Below are 13,785 nucleotides of genomic sequence, written 5' to 3' on the forward strand. Positions count from 1 at the left end.
TTGCTGTACACCTGAAACCAGCACTTTTTAAATCAACTATTCTTCAATTTAAAAATTAAATAAAACAAATACGTAATTAGAGGCCTAGACTCATTACTGAAAGATTAAGCTGCGTAACTCATGCAGAGGAGGAGATGGTTAGATAGCATCACCAATTCAAAGGACATGAATCTGGGCAAACTGTGAGAGATAGTGAAGGACATGGGAGCCTGGCATGCTGTAGTCATGGGGTCACGAAGAGTTGGATATGACTTAGCAACTGAACAACAATCAATCTTATACACAAAAATTTTTATAGGTTCACTAGTACTAGCAAACAGGTGGTCCAAAGACTTGAATAATAACATCTAACTTCATTTTTCCCATTAACTTTACCAAGAAGCTTGGGTTAGTGTTAAAAGTAGATTCTAGAATATTGAGAGAAAAAAATATATGCAGGAAAGAGGACATTAACTAAATTACAATTTAGTACCAACTTGATAAGCAACATCTTTGCATAGAAAGACTAGGACAAAGTCTTTAACATTAGTCCAAACCTGACCACTAACAGTAGGGCAAAATATGAGACTGAGATTTTAAATGAAAGAATACAGCCCAGGAGAGAAGATCTCTGTGGAAATAAAATAATAAATGATTAAGGTCTGATGGCTATTAGCTGCTGAGACAAAAAAATTACTATAAAACAACCTAAGAAACCATATCATCTGCCGGTATATGTATAGTCTCCCTTCAGAGGCTAACTTCTCACTAAACAAAGATATAATTTATCCCAAGTGTCTTATCAAGATAAATTTACTAAAGAGAAACTATTGAAGGAAATACCTAATAACCACTCTAACAAACATTTGCACTTATACAATGCTCTTAGAAATGGGGCTCAAAAATGACAAAGTACATCTTGAAGCACAGAATAAACACTCAACATTGTTTATCAAAAACTAGCATTACATTTCTCTTAAACCTTCAAAACTGAAAAACCACAAGTTTGTATTTTCTCTAAAAATAGTGCTTGTTATTTGCATCCCCTCTGGTGGAAGTTTGATTTTTAAGGTCCTGTAATTTTGCCTGGCTTCTCTGGTGGCTCAATGGTAAAGAATCTGCCTGCCAATGCAGGAAACATGGGTTCGATCCCTGGGTCAGGAAGATTCCCCTAGAGGAGGAAATGGCAACCCACTCAAGTATTCTTGCCTGGGAAAGCCCATGGACAGAAAAGCCTAGTAAGGTATACAGTCCACGGGGTCACAAACTGAGTGTCTGCGCGTGCACACATACCAGTTTTCCTACTGCTGATGATGAGGGCAGAATACAGGTGCACAGCAAACACAGGGGAAGGGTGAAATTCAGAACTCCTTCACTGGCACGTGAATGAGTTCTATGCCGGACTTTTAAAATGTGTTACTTTCCTGGAAATGTGGCATACAAAGGAAAAAAAAGAAAACCCACTGGGTGTGCATGGCTCTTATATTTGTGACTTAAGAGACAGTCTTCAAAGAGCCAAATCACTTACTTTCAGTCATTTACCAGGTAGACTGTATTCTCACCAAAAATTCCAACAATTGGTGGGTAGCATGTGTGTTATACATACACATCCATGTGTATGTGTTTAGGAAAATGTTTGCACAGTTTAAATTAAGGACACCGTGTACCACATACACACAAAAAAACTGATGGTAGAAAATTTTAATAAACTCAATTTGTAAAACTTAACATCTAAAAAAAAAAAACCTACCTCTGTGCTGACATGATTAGCTGCACCATTCAAGTGGTGTGAGGTATCTGAAGCATGCCGCCTCTAAACTCTTATCATGCTATTTGGGATGTGCTATCTTGTGAAACAGTTCATGTGAAACTGCTAAAACCTACAGTAACAGGACAATATACATATCAGAACTTTAAATGAGGAAAACAGTATGGCAAAGACATTCATTCATATTTATTTTGGAGCTAAATCTCAACCCCAAAATTCCTTGTCAATCATCCAGAAGTAGCCCAACTTTTTACCAAGTTTTGTGTTTTTTTTTTTTACTATAGCAACTTCATTACCAAGATTACCAAAATTTTCCACACACTTCCAGCAGTCTGTATGTGTTACCTGGGCAACATTCTAAAAGGGCTTTTACTTTATAGAATTGGTAGGTCAAAGAGAAGTAAAGCTTCTTCAAATTGACTGTGCATCATTTTAATTAGAAGCAGTGAGTATGAAATCTTCAACAGACAGAAAATCTTGAGAATCAGTTTCATTAACAGATACACATGCTGTCATTTGTCTTCATTTCCAGCCATCTAAAGCCCCTATGGAACAAAGCAAGCTCCATCCAGGACTTCAAAACATCTCCAGTCATACAGGTTGTCAAAGACATAAATGCTGAAATCAAAGGAACTACTTGAGTAAAGATCTAGCAAGCCTTCACAACTGGCTGTGGTATGAATACCCTGCTTTGCTGTCCTAAATCCTGAAAACTAGTCAGCTCAGCTGTGGATCTGTATCAGCTGCCTTTCTGCCTAAGCCAAACCTGCCTCCAAATTAAGACCTAGTCATTTAGAAAGCACATTTTAGGAGGTGCTTTAAAAAGACTTTCAAAACTGCTTCCTGTTATGCTACAGCCAATCTGATGCTGTCTATTTGGCAAAACAAAAAAATAACGCTACCTCCTTACAAAGAAAATGTTTTCCCTTTCTTTCCAACAGTTTTAGGATTGGTTTACTCAACTTTGCTTCTCTTACACTAATAACTTTTCCCTCAGCTTTTACTCTAAGGATACTTAAGTGCTCTCTGGGTCATAGTCAAGTCGGGAGCAAAGCATACAGAGCTTACTGAACGTTAAGAAGCAAGTACCAAATGACTGCAGAGACAAAAGTGAAAGACAAGCTGGAAAACAGAAAGGAAAACTGGCATTCAAGGCTCTTCACCATTTGGTACTGACTCTTTCTTGCCTAGCTCTTTCCCTCTATACCTTTGATCACCCTGGCCCAGAAAGACCTTTCTCTATTTACTATGTATCCTATTTCCACATGTCCAAATCCTACCCATTCTTCAAAGCATGGTTTAAATGTCACCTCCTCTCATATCCTTACAACTAAAGGTAGTCTCTCCCTCCTCTCTCTAACTTATACCTCCTTATCTTTATCTCTTTACTACATATTACTTTCTGCTTTACATTATCTTCATTTCCATATTTAATCTCCCACACAAGCATAAAGCCTCAGGGTCAAGGTTCATGCCTTATTCATCTCTGTTCAAACTGCTTAACACGTCTTACACATATTAAGCTCTCTGAGTTCCAGGGGTTAGAAAGAGAGAGAAATCCACTACATATAACTCCAGACTAGGAGTCCACAGACCCCACTTTGTAATGACTAGCTATATGACCTTGAACTTCAATTTTTTAGTGTATTCATCCACAAAGTCAAGAAGGTCAACTAAGCCAGTTTTTAACCATAGACAGTTATCCATTATCAGGCTGTAAAATCAATTTTGCCATCAAAACCCAGCATTATCTTTTTAATAAAATGAAATAAAATAGAGAATATCAAAGTATGTTGTAGGCAGTGAAGTGGTACACTATGAATGTTTAACTGGCTATCCAAAGGAGAGAGAAAAGCTCTGAACTGTAACATCTGTTGATGTCCCTGGTGTAAATACTCCCACCAAAGCCAATTTCAAGCTACACATGCACCTGGGTGGAAAGAGAGGCATAACTACTCTTACAAGTCAACTGATAAGCCAGCTCCAGCAAAGGCCTGAAACGACAAGTATTATTTCACCAAAATTTTCTTTCAACTTTGTGTGTGTGTGTGTGTGTGTGTGTGCATGTTGAATCGGTATAAAATATATTTCTTACTGTGAGTCACAGTCAAAACCGTTCATAAATGTTCAGCTAAACAATCTCCTAGTCCTCTTCCATAAGTACTACATAATGCAATAAACTGCACTCTGAGTTACACATGTAATCTCCTCAACACCAAAATTTATATGTCTCTTCAAAAATGAGTAAGAAAGATGCCTACTGGTATCACCAGAAGGCAAATTACAGGAAGTGAAAATTTGGCTTAGGAAGTATTAGCAAAAGACCAAGGTTCTCAGCCTTTGTTCAGTTACAACCTAGAGCTACAACATCCTCCTACTAGTTGCAACGGCTCATTTAGCAAAGGGTTAGGGGAGACAGGAGGAAAGGAAAAGGACATCTATATGAAAAAAGGTATGAAAAAAGGTCCATGTAATTGTGAATATGTGCCCTTCACCCACCCAACTAAGAACCTTGTTGTTTTTGTTCAGTCGCTCGGCCCTGTCCAACTCTGCAACCCATGGACTGTAGCCTGCCAGGCCCCTCAGTCCATGGGGTTTCCCAGGCAAAAATATTGGAATGGGTAGCCATTTCCTTCTCCAGGGGATCTTCTCGACCCAGGGATTTAACCCGCATTTCCTGCATTGCAGGCAGATTCTTTACTACTGAGCCACCAGGGAAGCCCTTGCTTAGAACCTGGGTACAAAGAAAACCAGAGCTATAAAAAGGGGAATTTCCATCCCTGATGTTTCCCTGTCAAATTTTCCAGCACAAATCTGGATCCCTCAATAGACTTCCATTACTGAGAATCCCCTACTACTAAAATTAAGGTTTTGCCACGGACTAGAGACATGTAGTACTTGTTGAATTTAGAATAGGCAAGGGGAAAAATAGCACAGCAAACAGTTGTTAGACTTGATATTCTGGGAAAATCAGGCTTTTATTGAAAAACATACTTTCTTATTTTCTTCTTACTTAAGCTTACTAAACTGGGTGAGAAAGCAAGTTTATTGAATATATTTTTGGCTGTACTATGTCTATCACAACAACACAGTCTGTAACCAGATTTTTCCTGAGTGTTTATAAAGAATTGTGTTTCCTATTTTTAAGGTTATTTAGAAAACTAGGAGGCTCAGAATTTCAAGTAGGCTAATAATGGTAGCTCAAATCTAACTCCAAATCAACTGAATATATGCACAGAAGTTTCCCAGGAAAATCCCAAAAATTACACCAAAAAATACAAAAGATGAAAAAAAGAAGTCAGCATGAACACAAACCAGCAATACTCAATTGTAGTATCCTATCTGTTGCATGAGTACAATATGGAAAGTAAGTGAAGTATGAAAAAGAGAACGTTGAGATACAAGTTCTGCTTAATTCCATTAACTATTCCTTAATAGGGTCTGCTGGTAGGTACTTCTACCCAATTTCAAATATTGACCATCAAGTGAAAATTATTCAGTTCAGTTCAGTCGCTCAGTCATGTCCGATTCTTTGAAAAGCCAAGAGTCAAGTCAAGCAATGTCTTTCTTCATGGTCACAATATTAAACCTTGCCTTAAAAACTGAGTGTTTTACCATACTCAGGCTCTAGTCAGTATTTTCTTTGCCTCCGCTATCTGTGCTGTCAAATGCTCATAAGACCATCTCTATAGGTGGCTGTACCAGAGGCTGGAATAGCCTGGGGCTGCTGGTCATGCTCAGATCCACTGGCTGACCTATGTATAGAAAGTAAGCGCTATACCTGGGCTTAGGCTCAGCAGTGAAGATCCACCTGCAATGCAGGAAACATGGGTTCGATCCCTGGGTCAGGGAGATTCCCTAAAGGAGGAAATGGCAACCCACTCCAGTATTCTTGCCTGGGAAATCCCATGGACAGAGGAGTCTGGAGGGCTATAGTCCATAGGATGGCAAAGAGCAGGACACAACTGAGCAACTGAAAATACACAAACACACATACAAGAGCTATACACATGTAACAACTCATTAAAACTTGTGAGACATAGCAAAAAGAAAACTCTGTGCCTGGCAATCCCACAGCCTACAGTATCTCCATCCTCCAAACATCCTCTATTCAGCCACTAAGACCCCACACCACTTCAAGACAACAGCAGGCTAGAATTCAGAACAATTTCTACACCCTCAAAACAAGAAAGTTTTGCTACTTAGCTACTACTCTCTTCAAAGCTAATCTCTCAAAGCCTTGTTAGCTCCCACTCATAGTATTTTAACTTGGCACAAGAGAATTCCTTCTTTTGATTACTCCAAAAGAATGAATAAAAGGACTTTGAGCTTCCATGCTGTACCATCCAAGTTCAAATAAATATACACTAACTGAATGTGCTCAACTTTGGGTTAAGGCAGAGAAAATTTTAAGTTTTTAGAAATCACAAATTTAGAACTGGTGAGCTGATAAAACATAAAAACTGTTTCACATACCCAATAAAATTCTGTTACTCAAGTTTTATAACACCATAATAACCACTAAGGTGAAAAGAAAATTATCTGAATTATGAAACAATTAGCAAGGGCACAAAAATTCACAGAACACTGCAACTATAATATTTAAAAATTACCATCAAATAACTCAGGCCAAAAAAAAATGTCACACATTTACACCTTTTATGCCTGTTGGTATATTCACTATATCCCAGTAGTTTGTTTTCAGCTTCCTACTTTGTTTCCAGCTTCCTAGAATATAATGTAGGCTATGTAATACATTCACATATAAAGACTGCCCAGATACATCACTTCTCCCCAGATGACCTGTCAATACAAATTATCAGGGCACATTTTGACCTCATTTAAGACTCCAGTCTCAGTCTCAACTAACTCCCCAGCCAAACAAGCATTTAATACAATTTGAAGATAATGTATATCTTAAATTCACCTGGTCTTTCTCCTTTGTAGTTTCATTGTCAGTTTCACATGGGACTCTGTTGAGATAATGAATCACAGGCCAGTTTTCCAATACTGGCAACTTGTGGACCAGTATTTTCCATGGGCAAAAACCCACTCCCAATTTTACCACAAGCAAACTTCATGTTAGTATCTTCTGCCATCATTCTACAAATGAGCAGATATTCTACAGAAGTACAGCAGAAGCCACACATAAACACTATTACAAGAAAAGTCAGGTTTTCGTGATACCATGTTTTCAGAATTATAAAAAGCAACTACCTATCTCCCCAGTACATGCAAGAAAATTTAAGTGTATTTTTAAAAATCCCTAAACCTTCCAGCACCAGAACTGCAGACCTTGAAATCAAATTCCCAGTCAGCGTTGAAATCTATCAGGCAAGTGAAAGCTGTCCTTACCATCAGCAAAGTGAAGTTGGCATTTCCCATCACTTACATGAAACTCTCAATTCTACAAGTGACCACGTAAATTTCGGTACGTTTTCTAAACTGATCCTATCTAAGAAGTACAGGGAGAATACACAAGCACCTGGACACACTGCCCTGGGATCAGAAACAACCCTATCGGTCCAGTTCCCTAGAACCCGAACACCTCCCCGCTGGCCAGTGGCCCCTTTCCACATGCTGACGCACTGCCCAGCCCTGCACCGCTGGCGACCAGTGCAAAGTACTAGTCCAGTCTCAGAAACTTTGACTCAGTTATCAGGACACTGAGCACCCACGACCTGGACGGGGGATGTTTGGCATGGCCAAGGCGGTCAACTTTGAAGCGGGGCATTCTTTGCAGGTAGAGATCTGCCCAGCACGCAGCCCATCCCAGCCAGCAAAACCACAAGCATCAACAGCAGGAGCGGAGCAAAGTGCCTGGCGGAGACAGGGGGAGCGCGAGGGCGAGACGCGGTCACGAACAGATGCCTGAACGTGGGTAAGAAAATACCCTCACCACACGCCCACCCCCCACCCCCACCCCCACCCCCGGACGTGGGGCTGCTGGGACGGCGACCCCGGCAGCAGCCGGCGGCAGTGTCAGGAGGGCACATCTGGAGGCGAGCGCCCAAGTCACCACCCCGCCCCCAGGTGAGGGGCGCCGCCGGCCCCGAGGAGCGGCCGCCAGGGAGAACCACCGATGTCCGCGGAGCTACCGACAGTCCCGAGCCTTCCTCCCGCGGTCCTCTAGCATCCCGTCCCGTCCCGGCCCCCACAGCTACGCTCCCCCGGCGCAGCCCCGGCGCCAACATCCCCAGCCCAGCCCGCGGCTCCGGGCCGCTGGTGCGCCCGCCGGCCCCTAGCAGGCCGCCCTCGCCTCACCTCCTCTCGTCTTCGCGGGAAGGGCCGGAACAAGTCTGCCAGGCGCCCGCGTCGCACCCGCCGCCCAGCGTTCTGCGGCCCGGCCCGTCCCGTTCACTCTGCCGCCGCCGAAGCCCTGGGAGGGCGGAGGGAACAGGGCGGAGGGAGCGGAGAGAGGAGGGGAGGAGGGCCGCCCGGCAGGAAGAGGCTAGGGAGGGGGCGGGCCGGGGAGGAGGAGGTGGTGGCGGGTCGGGAGCGCGCACGTCCGGGCCCCTCGGCGCGGCGTGCGCGCCCCTGAGGGCGGAGGCGCCTTCTCTGCCCTGGGCGGCGGGCGCGCACGCGCGTACACGTCCCCGCCTGGCTGTGTTTGGGTTAGCGTCTGAGTGAAGACCTGGCCCACCTAGACTGTGAAGAGTAGGGACCCGGGAAGGGGCTAGAGACGCTCGCGGTGCTTCAGAACTTCCCAAAGCTTAACCATGCCGGGAGCCCCGCCGCGCGGGTTCGCTAGGGCGTCCCCGATCTCCGAGCGAGTTGGCTGAAGCCTTGCCCAGCGATTACTGATCTCTTAGACAATTCTTACTTTGGGGCGATTGTGTTCTTACTCATAAACCTGGTTTACGTATATTGTCATTCTTAATGCCCAGTACTCCTCAGGGAAGTCACCTTAAAGAATTCTAACTTCTCTCGTCAGTTACTCTTTTCTGTGCCTCTTTCAAGGTGTCTTGTGGGCTTTATAAAGGTTCCTTCTGTGGGACTCAGGAGAGATTGAAGAGGAAAATAACCAGTGGGGATTAAACAGGAAGCACTATTATGTATTTATGAAGAAAACTTACCGTCATTTGCACCTTTTTATCCTGTTGGGTAATAAATTTGGGGGTACAAACTAGCAGAGATAAAAATAAGCCAACTCTTTCATTGACTAATACTGTACTGATCCTTAAACTGTGGATATCCTTCATCCTAGATCTTGCAGGCAAAACAAACAAACAAAAAAAAAATGACCAGGAATTTTTCTGAATTTCCTTAGCACTTTGTTTCTAAAGGTTTGTGGCACCGAATATATTCAACCTTATCTGGGTAAATTTGTGCGATACTTTAGCCCACTAAAGAATCTTTTGAGGCTCTGCTTCATTTTTATCTTCCACCATGCCTAGCATAGCGTCTGACTTAAGAGAAAGTACTCCATAAATGTTATTGTGTAAATAAGTGAAGACATTGCAGGAGGAGTTAGATGTGTCCAGTGATTTCCACTCTAAAATGACTTCTTTAGTTTAAAATTCTCTCTCCTACTTAAATTCTTCTGCACTCATTTCCCCACCTGGATCCAAAAACTACGCTGAGAAATCCCTAATTTAAATGTCTATAGATGCTAGGGAGCTTCCCTGATAGCTCGGTAAAGAATCCACCTGCAATGCAGGAGACCCCGGTTCCATTCCTGGGTCAGGAAGATCCCTTGGAGAAGGGAAAGGCTACCCACTCCGGTATTCTGGCCTGGAGAATTCCATATATGGTATAGTGGACTATACACTGTATAGTCCATGGGGTCGCAAAGAGTCAAACAGGACTGAGGGACAGGACTAGGGACTTTCACTTTCATAGATACTGGGACAGACCAATAGTATTACAATTGTTTAATATTTCCCCTAGGTGCTGGGCTTCTTCCTAGGAAATCCTTTAACCTCTGTATCCCAAGAGTCTACCTAACTCTGAGCCTGACCCAGTAAATGCTGAACTTTTGGTATTTAATAAGGTTAAGGTCAGAATAACTCAGATCATCTGTATCTATTAATAAAGAAGCCAACAAGTATGTACTGAGCCTCTACTAAATAAAATACTAGTAAAGTTACACTGGGCACAAGGATGTCAACAGATGAAAATGACATGATTTCTGCTTTCTGAAATCTACTAACTGAAAAAAAAAGTTTTCTGACAAAAGGGGAAACACCGTGACAATTATCTGCACTCACTAAGAAAGAGACCCCCAAAAAAAGGAACTAAAAGTTTTAAATCATAAGTTCAAAATAAGTTTAGTGTTCCCATATTCAGTACCACAAGCCTTTGGCAGCTTAAGAATGTCTACTATTGGCTGTTGCTAGTTAATTGTCTTATTAAACTGGAGCATAACAGCTAAGTCACTATTATAGGATCATTGATGTGTCAGCTTGCTACAAGGAAAAGTACTCTGTCCCATAGCCACATGTTACACCTCTTAATCACAAGGGGTCATTCTGTAAAACTGAGCTGTTCCTCACAATAGAACTTGGATAAGAGATATCACAAGAGAACCTAGATAAGAGGCGAGTCACAAGAGAACACAGATAAGAGACAGTGAAGGTGATTTGATACAAACGCATCCTCACTACCAGGAAAACAGTTCTAAGTATATGCCAGAGAACTAGTAACAAAGCGTTCGCAAAATGAGTACTGCTCACTTCTCTCACTACTATGGCTTCCTTAGCATTAAACATACACCAGCAGCCCTGGTTCATAAGAGGACTGAGGCTCTCACTTTGAGGGAAGGTGTTATAAAATGTTCTAACATGATTCATAACATGAAAACAGTGGCCTAGATCCAGATCTAACCTGCAAATGCATTTTGTTTAGCCTGCATGGTGCTTAAAATGTTAGCCAAAGTTCAAAGCCAGAAGATTCCACATTCTTTTCAGCCTTCTTTTTAAAAAGTGGAAAATTTGGAAACAGTGGGATTATAGTTTCACAGGGTGACAGAAAGCTACAGGACATGCATTGTCTCTTTTGCAAAGTCTCTGCATTCCTTATTGTACCTCACATTGCCCTGTTTCTTTCATGTGGGTCTGCAGTTCCCAATTTTAAATATCAGAATATCAAAAACTGGAAAGAAGTTCAATGTTGAACAAAAATGGAAGAGTTTATAGTATTTAAGCAGGTGGAATTTTTTTTAAATAAACTCTTATAATCTTTTTATAGCTTTATTTATTTATTCATTATCTTTTGGTTGCACTGGGTCTTCATTGCTGTACCCAGTCTTTCTCAAGTTGCAGTGAGTGAGAGCTACTCTTCATTTCGGTGAATGGGCTTCTCATTGCAGTGTCTTCTCTTGTTATGTAGCACAGGCTCTAGGAATATGGGCTTCAGTACTTGCAGCACACAGGCTTTAGTTGCCCCAAAGCATGTGGGGTATTTCCAAACCAGAAATCAAACCCACGTCCCCTGCATCAGCAGGCAGATTCTTATCCACTGTACCACCAGGGAAGTCTGGAGGTGGAATGTTATCTTGTTTTTATGATGAGTATTACTGGTTGATTCCCACCCACGTGTGCATTTCCAGCCCTCTGCAATTAGAAGGCAGCTAATGATTTGAATGGGAATAGGCCGCCCAGCTCCAAGTGTAGACCCTGACTGAGGTACACAATCAGTCTAATCAGGTCTTCACCTGATTCTGTCAGTGATTGATGCTAACACAGATCTAAATTGGCCCAGTATAAGGAAGGCCTGAGCTTGTGTTGGGAGAAGAAAAGTGCCCTCCCACCTTTCTCTCTGTCTGTCTCTTTGCTGAGTGTGATAGATGAATGTTAATCCCATAGTTACTGTAGCCAGTTTGCTGCCCTAAGTGAAGCCAGCCTGAAGCTGACACATGACACACAAGCTCGAACCCAGAATGAAACCGACAACCTTCCTCTGCATTTAGCAACGTCCCTAAGCCAATAAATTTCCTTATCTATTTAAGAAAGTTTGAATTTGGCTTTTTGTTACTTGCAGCCAAAGCTAAATTTTCCATGCATGTTACAGAAGAAAAAGCTGTAGTTGCATTATTTGACACTTCTAAGAATACCCTTCCAATGGGATGAATAGGTAACAACCTACTTGGTAAAATTCAACAAGGTCTTGAAAGGAACTTCACCACCACCATCCCCCAAATCCTTCCCTGACTAGGTAACCTTATCTCTTAGAATCATCACTACATTAAAAAACAAAAAACCGTGACTTCAATCCTCTGCCCTGTTTAAATCAGCTTTCGCTGAGAAGAGCATCAGTAATCTTGTGTAAATGAGTTTATCATATGGGTTTGGAGCAGTTTTTTACTATTGGAAAAAGAAAAAGAGACAATGGGAACCTGAGGAAGGAAAGAATCAACAGAGAAAGATGTAATAGAAGAGACTATATATTGCTGGGACTTCCCTGGTGACCCAGTGGTGACCCTGGTGACTCTGCACTGCCAATGCAGAGGGCCCGGATTCAATTCCTGGTCAAGGAACTAGATCCTACATCTTGCTGCGACTAAAAGATTCTGCAAGCCACAAGAAAAGCTTGCACATGCCACAACTAAGAAAGAAGATCCCACATGCCGCAACTAAGACCTGATGCAGCCAAATGAAAAAAAAATTTTTTTTTATAAAAAGAGACCATAGACATATTGTAGAAGACAATTTTTTATATTTCACAGTTCTATGTATGGCTGAAATTCAGATTGCATGTGCATGTGTGCTAAGCAGCTTCAGTAGTGTCCAATTTTGTGTTACCCTATGGACAGTAGCCCACCAGTCCTCTCTGTCCGTGGGATTTTCCAGGCAAGAATACTGGTGTGGGTTGCCATGCCTTCCTCCAGGGTATCTTCCTGATCCAGGGATCGAACTCACATCTCTTACATCTCCTGCATCGGCAGGTGGGTTCTTTATCACTAGCACCACCTGGGAAGCCCAAAATTCAGAATAATTCATGAGCACTATCATGTAGGCTTCACCAGACTAATTCACGCAAGTCATAGTAAGCCTACATGATGGTGCTCATGTAAGCCTCACAATTTTGCCAATCTGAACTAAGTTGCTTCAATCATGTCCAACTCTGGAAGACCGTACGGCCCATAAACTGCAAGGCTCCTCTGTCCATGGGTTTCTACAGGCAAGAATACTGGAGTGGGTTGCCATACCCTCTCTCCAGGGGATCTTCCTGACTCAAGGATGAAACCAGTGTCTCTTGCGTCTCCTGCATTGGCAGGCGGGTTCTTTACCATTAGTGCCATGTGGGAAGCCCAAGGCTGCATGATAAACCAAACCTATTAAATCACCCTTTTAAGACTAAATAAGTGCAAAATCAAACAATATGTATATAAGAATCAGAAAATTTCCTCAGCAGTAGAAAAAGCAAGCAGAATCATAGATATTTCTCTGAAGAAGAATGCTGATATACTACTTTTGTGATTCAGTAAGAAATAAAAGGACACTTACCAAAACTTTTCCCATACCTTGTGGCAGGTGTCTGAAATTCATCTTCCCCTCAGAGTCCTTTTCTTTGGTCTGGGGCAGGCTTCCTCTTTCATGTATAACAAAATCACCTTGGGAGTTTATTTTTAAAATGCAGACTTCTAGCTCGGGCCTGGTGCACTGGGAAGACCCAGAGGAATCGGGTGGAGAGGGAGGTGGGAGGGGGGATCGGGATGGGGAATACGTGTAAATCTATGGCTGATTCATATCAATGTATGACAAAAAAATAAAAATTTAAAAAAAAAACTGAATAAGTCAAAGGAATTCAGCCAAAAAAAAAAAAAAAATGCAGACTTCTATACTCAGCCCCAAAGAGATTCAGTAACTCTGGGACAAACCTCGGAATTTGTTTTATTTTGACATTTTATTACAAAAATGTTTAAACACATAAAAAGTAGACAGAATAGTATTATGTCATCATGTCCAAGCATTCAGCTTGAACAATTATCACCAAATGGCCAATCTTCTCTTCTCTATCCCTCACATGGATTTTACCTATTAAAAAATACAATAAATATATGTATATCCTTCATTATACAGTTCTAAAAGGTAAGG

The 13,785-nt window shown here is 41.9% G+C and overlaps 2 protein-coding genes across 8 annotated transcripts in view; one reads left to right on the plus strand and one right to left on the minus strand.

The window, feature by feature from the left end:
- RABGAP1L (RAB GTPase activating protein 1 like) overlaps positions 1-8,193 on the minus strand; it is a 669,536-nt gene extending 661,343 nt beyond the window's left edge. For 4 of the 7 annotated variants that reach the window (XM_043484705.1, XM_043484707.1, XM_043484709.1 and 1 more), the window contains exon 1: positions 8,012-8,191. The gene's annotated coding sequence lies outside the window, so the exon portion shown is untranslated. Of the gene's footprint in view, positions 1-8,011 lie in introns of all 7 variants that reach the window. The other 3 variants (XM_043484703.1, XM_043484704.1, XM_043484706.1) reach the window with 2 other exon arrangements.
- A 273-nt stretch (positions 8,194-8,466) lies between these two features.
- The window catches only part of LOC122451704 (translation initiation factor IF-2-like), a 116,743-nt gene continuing 111,424 nt past the window's right edge, over positions 8,467-13,785 (plus strand). Inside the window, exon 1 of the mRNA XM_043484622.1 lies at positions 8,467-8,520. Coding sequence (XP_043340557.1) covers positions 8,467-8,520 — 54 coding nt within the window. The remainder of the gene's footprint in view (positions 8,521-13,785) is intronic.

This window comes from Cervus canadensis, chromosome 13 (assembly GCF_019320065.1).
Source record: "Cervus canadensis isolate Bull #8, Minnesota chromosome 13, ASM1932006v1, whole genome shotgun sequence".
Classification (NCBI taxonomy): domain Eukaryota; kingdom Metazoa; phylum Chordata; class Mammalia; order Artiodactyla; family Cervidae; genus Cervus; species Cervus canadensis.